A 10,000-nucleotide genomic window follows, 5' to 3' on the forward strand; every position below is an offset into this window, starting at 1 on the left:
TTTCCCTCGTAATGACGCATCGTAACTTTGTAACTGGTTCTAAACTATCGGAACAATGGCGGACGCCCTTATGAAATACTCCGACGAGCATAAAAGTGTACCCAGAGCCGAAAAACATTATTAATCTGATCATGTTTTGGTTTTTATACATTCTGATCAAATGACATGTGAAAAGGTTCTAGCCAGCATGAAGAATAAAAAGTACCGATTTTCCTTGTTTAGAACCAAGCTGCTCGTTGCTGGGTGGACGTGACATCAGACTATTGAATCCTATTGACCTTTATTGGATTTTTGGACCAAGGGTGAGCCCGACCTTATTCCCATTTAGACGTTCAGACTTTTCGTAGCGGTCCGACGGATTTCCACAAATCGTGGATAATGGACCAAAACTCATGAAAACTGAACGAGGAATTTCAATCTCGTCCCACGGATATCCGCCCAAGCTCCTGATATCAGGAGCTGCCTGATATTTTCCTGTCGTCGTGTTGACGGATCATCACGGGTGATTAGTTTTCACTGAAGTCCCTCTTACTTCAAACTACGGAATGAGGCCTCTCTCTATTGAGTGAGTGAAGTTCACTCATTTATTTGTGCTGTGTGTTTGTGTGTGGCGGTGGTGTGATAGTGGTTGGTATTTATGTGTATATGTTGTCCCAGATCCGACGCGGAGCAATTAACTGTAAGTCTAAACGGTACTTCTCTCGTCAACATATATTCATATTTTGTTGTTGTTAAATTGAATTTGTATCACTTTTCCATCAAACTTGTCTACTGTAATATGTTTTTTTATATCACTGTAAAACGCTTAGGGCCTGTGACAACGGCGTAAAAACCTATATAAATGCCATTTATTATTATTATTATTATTATTATTATTATTATTATTATTATTATTATTATTATTATTATTATCATTATTATTATCATTATCATTATTATTATCATTATTATTATTATTATTATTATTATTATTATTATTATTATTATTATATTATTATTATTATTATTATTATTATTATTATTATTATTATTATCATTAACATGTGTCGATTGGCGGTGACCCATATCCACCGCGTCAAATCCATGTTCGTCGGACCGTGTACGAAAAGTCTGTACGTCTAAATGGCCATCTCCGATGATATAATATTGGTCAAAAACTGTATTATAACACCCCAGTTGTACAGTTTCCTATAAAAGTCATTGTTACAGTCAATAGATAGAAATATATCAAAATATTAGATACAACCTTAACGTAAAACGACGAGGTTAGCGGTAGATTTTAGTGCGATTCAATGTGTGACCCAAGTTAAAGAAACAAAACAAAGCAAAACAAAGCAAAACAAAAACAACAACAACAACAACAACAACAACAAAAAAGAAAAAAAAGAAAAGAAATAAAACAAAAAATGAAAAAAAAACAACCCGAAAACCCCCCAATAAAACCCAAAGAAAAAAGACCCCCACCTCCGCCCCCCTAAAAAACACACAAAAAACAACAAAAACAACCCCGTCACCCGTTGCGCATTAATCGGCCTTCCCGGTATTATTACTATAGTAGTTCTCACTACATTGTATGAATCAGACAATAAACGTTCAAGTATTGGTAGGTTATATCCGACTAGCGGATGTTTTGAGTTTTTTTAACTAAACGCATAACATCAATAAAGTTGTGATATTTCTTTATAAAATAATTTTGATTTTTAACATTAATAATAAATAATAAGGATGAATGGCCACTACTCACCGACACCCGTGTCACATGTGTTACAAGACCTTTTACAGGACTTTAGCATGTACTTAGGGTTAGCCTTGCATTCTCCTTTGCCCGCCCAAAATGAACAGGATGTGTGCGAGTCTCGGCATTCTGAAGTTAATAAAACACATAATATATTCAAAAATGGACAGAGAAGTTGTGACGTAACAAATTCTAATTTTCCGGTTCCAAACTTATTGGAAGTGAACTAGAAACACGTTATCCATTACACGTGCTCAAAATTCTTTAAAAGGGGTCGGAAGAAGCGGCGCATTATAAAGTCCTTGAAAAGGCACTTCACTCACATTCCCAGGTGAAAAATGAGTAACCGGTCGTTTCCAACATAGTCTCTGTCAAAAAAAACAACAACAAAACTGTAACATCGCCTGACAGGCGTCATGTCCTGTCCTAGATTTTAAGTGTTGGTGTTAGCCAGGGACTCCTTGTAAAGCGCTTTGAGCACGTGTAGTGGATATTCCGCTATGTAAATGCTAATGTTTATAAAATATCATGTAACATGAATTTATTGTCTGGAGAAGGGATTTGAGCCGGTAACATTCCATGTTTGGTATATTTTTTCTCTTTTTTTTTTTGGAACCTGTTATATTAATTTATTTTTGTTTATTAGTAACAAATGTTACCGTACCAGAAAGTTTGTTTTTTGAACAATGTTAGGAGAACAAAAGATTACAGTATGAAAACCAAACTTAAAATTTATCAGAGCTAGCTATATTCTATCCCCAAAAATTGAGCATTTATATAGAGCAATGTCCACTAAACGTGCTCAAAGCGCACTACAAGGGTTCCCTGGCCAACAGGAAACTTAACATGTAAAATGAGACATGACGCCTGTTAGGCGATGTCACAATGTTTTCGGACAGAGACAACGCTGTTAACGGCTAGGTAGTCATTTTAACACCTGAGTACGGTGAGAGAATGTGAGTAAAGAGTCTTTTCCAAGGACTAAACTGAGCACCGAGCGAGGCTCGAACCCAGGACCTTCCGATCCGAAAGCGACGAGTGGCATACTACAAGACCACATAGCCGCACGAAAGCGAGACTTCTAGATCAATGTGGAATGTATTACACGAAAGGCATCTTACATGAGAGAAATGTGGAGGTGGAGAGGACATGTTATTAGAAACGAGGAGGAAACATTTGCGGCTATGTGGTCTAGTGGTTTGACACTCGCTTTCAGATCGGAAGGTCCAGAGTTCGAACCTCGCTTGGAGCATAGTTGAGTCCTTGGAAAAGACTCTTTACTCACATTCTCTCACCGTACTCAGGTATAAAATGATTACCTGGACGTTAACAGCGTTGTCTCTGTCAATTGTAATATCGCCAAACAGGCGACATGTCCGGTCCTAAAATGTTACGTGTTGCTGTTGGCCAAGGACCCCTTGTAAAGCGCTTTGATCACGTTTAGTGGATATTGCCATATATAAAAGCTCAATTTTTGTAAAGCTCAATTTTAAACATCAGCAATACTCCACAAGACACCCGAAGGTAAGAGAAGAAGGAAAAATCCCCAGGCAACCTGGAGGAGAACAGTGAAGGGAGCGATGAGATAGGAGGCACGGAGCTCCCTGAGGATGATTGCCACGGACTAACTTACTTATCCGAACCAGAGACCATCTGAGCTCTAGCCCTTCGGTCTTAAAAAAAGTGTTTCCATCCAAGTACTGATCATGCCCGACATTGCGTGACTTCGGTGTTCTGGCGAGAACCAGTATTTTCAATGTGGTATGGCCGTAAACAAAGGAAAATGGCGGTATGGTCCTTCGTCGATGTCCAACATGCCAGCAGGTATACTTTTTTTTACGCCCTTTCGCAACGGCACTATCCCGCCGCCTGGGCATTCCATTAAGGAAAATAAAAAAAAAAGCCATCAAACAGGATGTCTGATGTCAACTGGAATGAAATCACCCATGTTGTCCAAGTGAGCAAATTGGGGGGGTTAATAATCTTGACCAAGGAAAAGAAACGAAAGTGCCTGAAGCGAGCCTCGATCCCGGGAGCTTCCGGATCACAATGTAATGTCTTAACCACTCGGCTACTTCTCCCCCTAACGGCATAATATGCAGTAGGGAAGGAAAGTAAGTACCTGAAGGTTTTGGCTTTGGTGGAGCGGTTGGTTTAGGTCTACTACTGCATCGTTTGACAGGGATTGCATCCTTCTTAGTGTTCATTTCATGTGGACACCAGCACTGACAGTCTTTGCCTACAAAGCCATTACCAGGACATTCGTTGTCGTTCTTTGTGCAAGACGAAATATCTAGACAAAATAGACAAAATAGGCAAAATGGACAAATTAGACAAAATAGACAAAATAGACAAAATAAACAAAATAGACGAAATAGAAACATAAACAAAATAGATGAAAGAGACAAAATACACAAATAGACAAAATAGACAACAAAAAAAAACCCCAAAAACAAAAGAGTTTGTTAAAATCTGAAGAGTTATGTATGAAACAGTGCTGACACTGATAAAACTGTGTATGAAACTGTGCTTGACGTACGTTGTTAAAACTGATAAAACTGCGTATGAAACAGTGCCTGACAATGATGAAACTGTGTATGAAACAGTGCCTGACAATGATAAAACTGTGTATGAAACTGTGCCTGGCATACGTTGTTAAAACTATGATAAAACTGTGTATGAAACAGTGCCTGACAATGATGAAACTGTGTATGAAACAGTGCCTGACAATGATAAAACTGTGTATGAAACTGTGCCTGGCATACGTTGTTAAAACTGATAAAACTGCGTATGAAACAGTGCCTGACAATGATGAAACTGTGTATGAAACAGTGCCTGACAATGATAAAACTGTGTATGAAACTGTGCCTGGCATACGTTGTTAAAACTATGATAAAACTGTGTATGAAACAGTGCCTGACAATGATAAAACTGCGTATGAAACAGTGCCTGACAATGATGAAACTGTGTATGAAACAGTGCCTGACAATGATAAAACTGTGTATGAAACTGTGCCTGGCATACGTTGTTAAAACTATGATAAAACTGTGTATGAAACAGTGCCTGACAATGATAAAACTGTGTATGAAACAGTGCCTGACAATGAAAAAACTGTGTATGAAACAGTGCCTGACAATGATAAAACTGTGTATGAAACTGTGCCTGGTATACGTTGTTAAAACTATGATAAAACTGTGTATGGAACAGTGCCTGACAATGATAAAACTGTGTATGAAACAGTGCCTGACAATGATAAAACTGTGTATGAAACAGTGCTGACACTATAAAACTGTGTATGAAACTGTGCCTGGCATACGTTGTTAAAACTATGATAAAACTGTGTATGAAACAGTGCCTGACAATGATAAAACTGTGTAGGAAACAGTGCTGACACTGATAAAACTGTGTATGAAACTGTGCCTGGCATACATTGTTAAAACTATGATAAAACTGTATGAAACAGTGCCTGGCAATGATAAAACTGTGTAGGAAACAGTGTTGACACTGATAAAACTGTGTATGAAACTGTGCCTGGCATATGTTGTTAAAACTATGATAAAACTGTGTATGAAACAGTGCCTGACAATGATAAAACTGTGTATGAAACAGTGCCTGACAATGATAAAACTGTGTATGAAACAGTGCCTGACAATGATAGAACTGTGTATGAAACAGTGCCTGACAAACGTTAAAACTGTGTATGAAACAGTGCCTGGCATACGTTGTTAAAACTCTGATAAAATTGTGTATGAAACAGTGCCGGACAATGATAAAATTGTGTATGAAACAATGTCTGACATACGTTGTTAAAACTCTGATAGAACTGTGTATGAAACAGTGCCTGACAAACGTTAAAATTATGATAAAACTATATATGAAGCAGTGATTCACCTTAACTACGCCATTCCCACATATCTCATTCGTCCTTAGGGTTTTATTCATCGTCTTTTGTTGATAAAGAGGAAACTCAAAACGTACACAGTATCTGTCTTCCTCTAATAAATAGAAACTTACGATTCAATACTTATCGTTAATTTTTTCCTTCGAGCTTCAATCAGCAACATTTTCATTACATTTATTTTCAGACAGACACAACGCTGTTAACGTCCAGGAACTCATTTTACACCTGAGTACGGCGAGAGAATGTGAGTAAAGAACCCTTTTCTAAGGACTCAACTATGCGCCAAGCAAGGCTGGAACCCAGGACATTCCGATCAGAAAGCGGGTTTCATACCACAAGACCACAGCCGCACTCAGGACATACGCAATTCCAAGGTTGAAGGGTGTTGGGCATGGAGCATTCTTGGAGATGCTCTATAAAAATGCTTACATGTATTAAATAAATAAAATAAATAATTTCCTTTTATTCATCCCCAAGGGGAAATTTTGCTTTAGGATCTATTCAAAGGGAAGACTGAAATAATAACCCAGGCGTCAGCCGCAGTGCAAAGTCGCAAAATGAGCTAGGGCGAGGTGACTTTCTCAAGGCCACACAACGAGGCAGGTAGTCGAACTCGGTACCCTTTGGGTACGAAGCAAAGACCGTACGCTGAGCCACTCTGCCACTTATTCTATTGTGCGGCTATGTGGTCTTGTGGTATGACACTCGCTTTCGGATCGGAATGTCCTGTGTTCGAACCTCGCTCAGCGCATAGTTAAGTCCTTGGAAAAGACTTTTATCACATCCTCTCACCGTGCTTAGGTGTAAAATGAGTTACTGGCCGTCAACAACGTTGTCTCTGTCGGAAAAAAATTATAATATCGCCTAACAGGTGTCATGTCTCGTTCTCCATGTTACGTGTTGCTGTTGGCTAGGGACCCTTTGCAAAGCGCTTGGAACACATTTAATCGATATTGCACTATATAAAATTTCTATTTAGAAAAAAGGGACCCTTTGCAAAGCGCTTGGAACACATTTAATGGATATTACACTAAATAAAATCTCTATTTAGAAAAAAATCAATATAAATTAGTTTTGAACAATATATTGGTCTTACGTCGTTTACAATTGTACATAAGATTGACGGTCTTGATATCGAGAAAACTGAGGACATATGCCGTTCCTATTTTGTCCCTGAAAGCCGGGTCTTTGGCTTCTATGGTTGTTCTCCTATTGACGCTGAAGAACTGTCAGAATAAAACAAAGGTAACTTAGAGGCTCTACCGACGTGCACTCAGTTACAGGTCTGATGACTTACATTATTATGGGTTTATTGTTAAACTGAAGCAAGATATTTGTCCAATACAAATAAAACAATATTAGAATAAGCCCATAGAAAATATAGTAGGCCTTACGTAGTAGTAGTTGTAGTAGTAGTAGTAGCGGTGGTCGTAATAGATGTATAATAATAATAATAATAATAATAATAATAATAATAATAATAATAATAATAATAATAATAATAATAATAATAATAATTCTTCTTCTTCTTCTTTTTCTTCTTCTTCTTCTTCTTCTTCTTCTTCTTCTTCTTCTTCTTCTTCTTCTTCTTCTTCTTCCTCTTCTTCTCCTTCTTCTTCTTCTTCTTCTTCTTCTTCTTCTTCTTCTTCTTCTTCTTCTTCTTCTTCTTCTTCTTCTTCTTCTTCTTCTTCCTCTTAGTATTAGTAGTAGTAGTAGTAGTAGTAGTAGTAGTAGTAGTAGTAGTAGTAGTAGTAGTAGTAGTAGTAGTAGTAGTAGTAGTAGTAGTAGTAGTAGTAGTAGTAGTAGTAGTAGTAGTAATACTAGTTGTTATTTAGTTACACTTGTTATAACGGTGTATGAGAATAAGATAAAATTGAACTATTTCACTCCTACATATTCTCTCTCTCTCTCTCTCTCTCTCTCTCTCTCTCTCTTTCTCTCTCTCTCTCCCTCTCTCTCTCTCTCTCTCTCTCTCTCTCTTCCTGTCTTTCTCTCACGCATTGAAACATTGTGAAGCGCGTAGAGTGTGGTAAACCGCGGGAATAGCCTTACTTACTCGTTTTCCATAGTGCATAATACTCATGTAATCATAAGGAACTCCAAAGTTGTGTAGGTCAGTCCAAGGTATTTTCTTGAAATTGTAGGACATACCAGGAACTATATTCCTTTCATGGATTGTCACGTAACTATAATAAACAAATAAATGAATAAGTAAATAAATAAATGAATGAATGTATATATATATATATATATATATATATATATATATATATATATAGATGAATAAATAAATGAATGAATAAATGGATAAATAGATAGATACATAAATAGAGAAATACATAGATAAATAAATAGATAAATAAATAGATAAATAAAAAGATAAATAAATATATAATTATTTGACCCACAGCTGGGATGAATGTGGCTATGTGGTCTAGCTGTATGGCTAATGCCTTCGGATCGGAAGGTCCAGGGTTCCAGACCCGCTCTTACCGGCACATATTTGAGTCAGTGGAAAAAGGCTGTTTACTCAAAATACCTCACTGTACTCGGTTGTAAAATGAGTAACAGCTTTGTCTCTGTCGGAGAAAAAAAATGTAATATCGCCTAATAGGGGACATGTCTCGTTCTTCTTGTTAAGTGTTGCTGTTGGTTAATGGCCCATTGTAAAGCACTTTGAACACGTTTAGTGAATATTGTGTTATATAGATGCTCGAGTTTTTAATTTTTTTCAGGCTATGTGGTCTAGTGGTATGACACTCTCTTTCGGATCGGAAGGTCCTGGGTTCGAGCCACGCTCGACGCATAGTTGAGTCCTTGGAAAAGGCTCTTTACTCACATTCTCTCACCGTACTCAGATGTAAAATGAGTACCTGTTCGTTAACAACGTTGTCTTTGTCCGAAAAAATTATAATATCGTCTTACAGGCGTAATGTCTTGTCCTAAATGTTAAATGTTGCTGTTGGCCAGGGTCTCCTTCGAAAGCGCTTTGAGCACGTATAGTGGATATCGCGCTATATGAAAGCTCAATTTGTTTTTACTGAGATCACGAAAAGGGAATAAAGAACAAATAACGTTGTAATAAATAATAACATTCAGTTTTTTTTTGCAATCCAGGAAGTTATATGCTGTATTCTCATCCATAGGGGATCCCAATTGCTCAGTTAGTAGAGCACTGACTTCACACGCAAAGGGACCAAGATCGATCACGGGTGCAGTCGATTTTTTTTTCTGATCCACCTGCCCACCCATCAGTGAATGGGTAGCTGATTCTGTTAGATTTGACCGAAAGTACTTTGCGATAGACTAGCGTCCTATCCAAAGGATAGCAAGCAAGAAATTGCTGTTGCAAAAAATGATGTCAAAATGCCAGTCTTTTGCCACAAAAGAAAACAACTCGTGAGTTGTATTCAATAGATAAACAAATGAAATAACTTGTTTCCTTGAGCTCTACTAACGACAACTCACTAGACGGTGCAAAAACCTAAAAAATGACGCCACACTGTCAGTCCTAGAGGGTTCTTGTGTCAGGCTATATGTTAACGATGGCTACGGTCGGAGCGTAGCCATCGTGAAGTTATAGTCTGACACTGAAACACAAAAAGACTGGCAGTTTGACGTCATTATTTGCTTTTTGCACGCCTAATGAGTTCTCGTTAGTAGTGCTCATGGATACAAGTGGTCCCATTGGTTGAACTATTGAATACAACTAACGATTTGTTTTCTTTTGTGGCCAAAGACTGTATGTTGACGTCATTTTTTGGTCAGTGTCAGGCTATAAGTTAACGATGGCTACGGTCGGAGGTCGGTCTCCGGTGTGGGTTATCCCTTTGACTTTTTTCCGGTTCCAAATTCAGACACAACTCACTTGTCTCTATCTGGCCGTGTCTGCTCGTGCATCAACCCAAGGGCGTGGCCAATCTCGTGGATGACAATATCTGTCTGGATGGGGACGGGAAGGGTGGGGTTGGGGGGGGGTGTAAGGGAAGTAATAATATGAACAGAATGAAGTTGACGTCACTCCAAGTCTTTGTTATTGTTTTTTTTGCCACCCGCGTTTATGAGTAACACTTAGGTGTAAAATGAGTACCTGACTGTTAAGAGCGTTGTCTCTTGTCTCCAAAAATAATGTAATATCGCCCAACAGTCGCTATGTCTCGTCTTATATGTTAAGTATTGTTTGTTGGCTTGGGCCTCTTTGTAAAGTGTTTTGAGCACGTTTAGTAAAAATTGCGCTATAAAAAATTGTGGTCGGACTTATGAAAATAGTCGCAGCTTGTTGATTCGTGTCTTTATAAAAGGTATAATGTATTAGCAACCTTGGTAAAACGTTGCTAAAATCGGTTGCTTTTTGATGGTGCTTA

At 38.0% G+C, this 10,000-nt stretch overlaps 1 protein-coding gene across 4 annotated transcripts in view; it reads right to left on the bottom strand.

Moving 5' to 3' along the window:
• LOC144980146 (blastula protease 10-like) overlaps positions 1-10,000 on the bottom strand; it is a 34,004-nt gene that overhangs the window by 6,954 nt on the left and 17,050 nt on the right. For all 4 annotated transcript variants that reach the window (XM_078927706.1, XM_078927703.1, XM_078927705.1 and 1 more), the window contains exons 8-12: positions 9,505-9,578; positions 7,693-7,822; positions 6,733-6,862; positions 3,858-4,028; positions 1,745-1,864 (exon numbers count right to left, since the gene is read on the bottom strand). In XM_078927706.1, coding sequence (XP_078783832.1) covers positions 1,745-1,864; positions 3,858-4,028; positions 6,733-6,862; positions 7,693-7,822; positions 9,505-9,578 — 625 coding nt within the window. The remainder of the gene's footprint in view (positions 1-1,744; positions 1,865-3,857; positions 4,029-6,732; positions 6,863-7,692; positions 7,823-9,504; positions 9,579-10,000) is intronic.

The sequence above is a fragment of the Berghia stephanieae genome, chromosome 9 (genome assembly GCF_034508935.2).
Source record: "Berghia stephanieae isolate SIO BIC M18660-M18661 chromosome 9, UCSD_Bste_1.3, whole genome shotgun sequence".
In the NCBI taxonomy this organism is placed as follows: domain Eukaryota; kingdom Metazoa; phylum Mollusca; class Gastropoda; order Nudibranchia; family Aeolidiidae; genus Berghia; species Berghia stephanieae.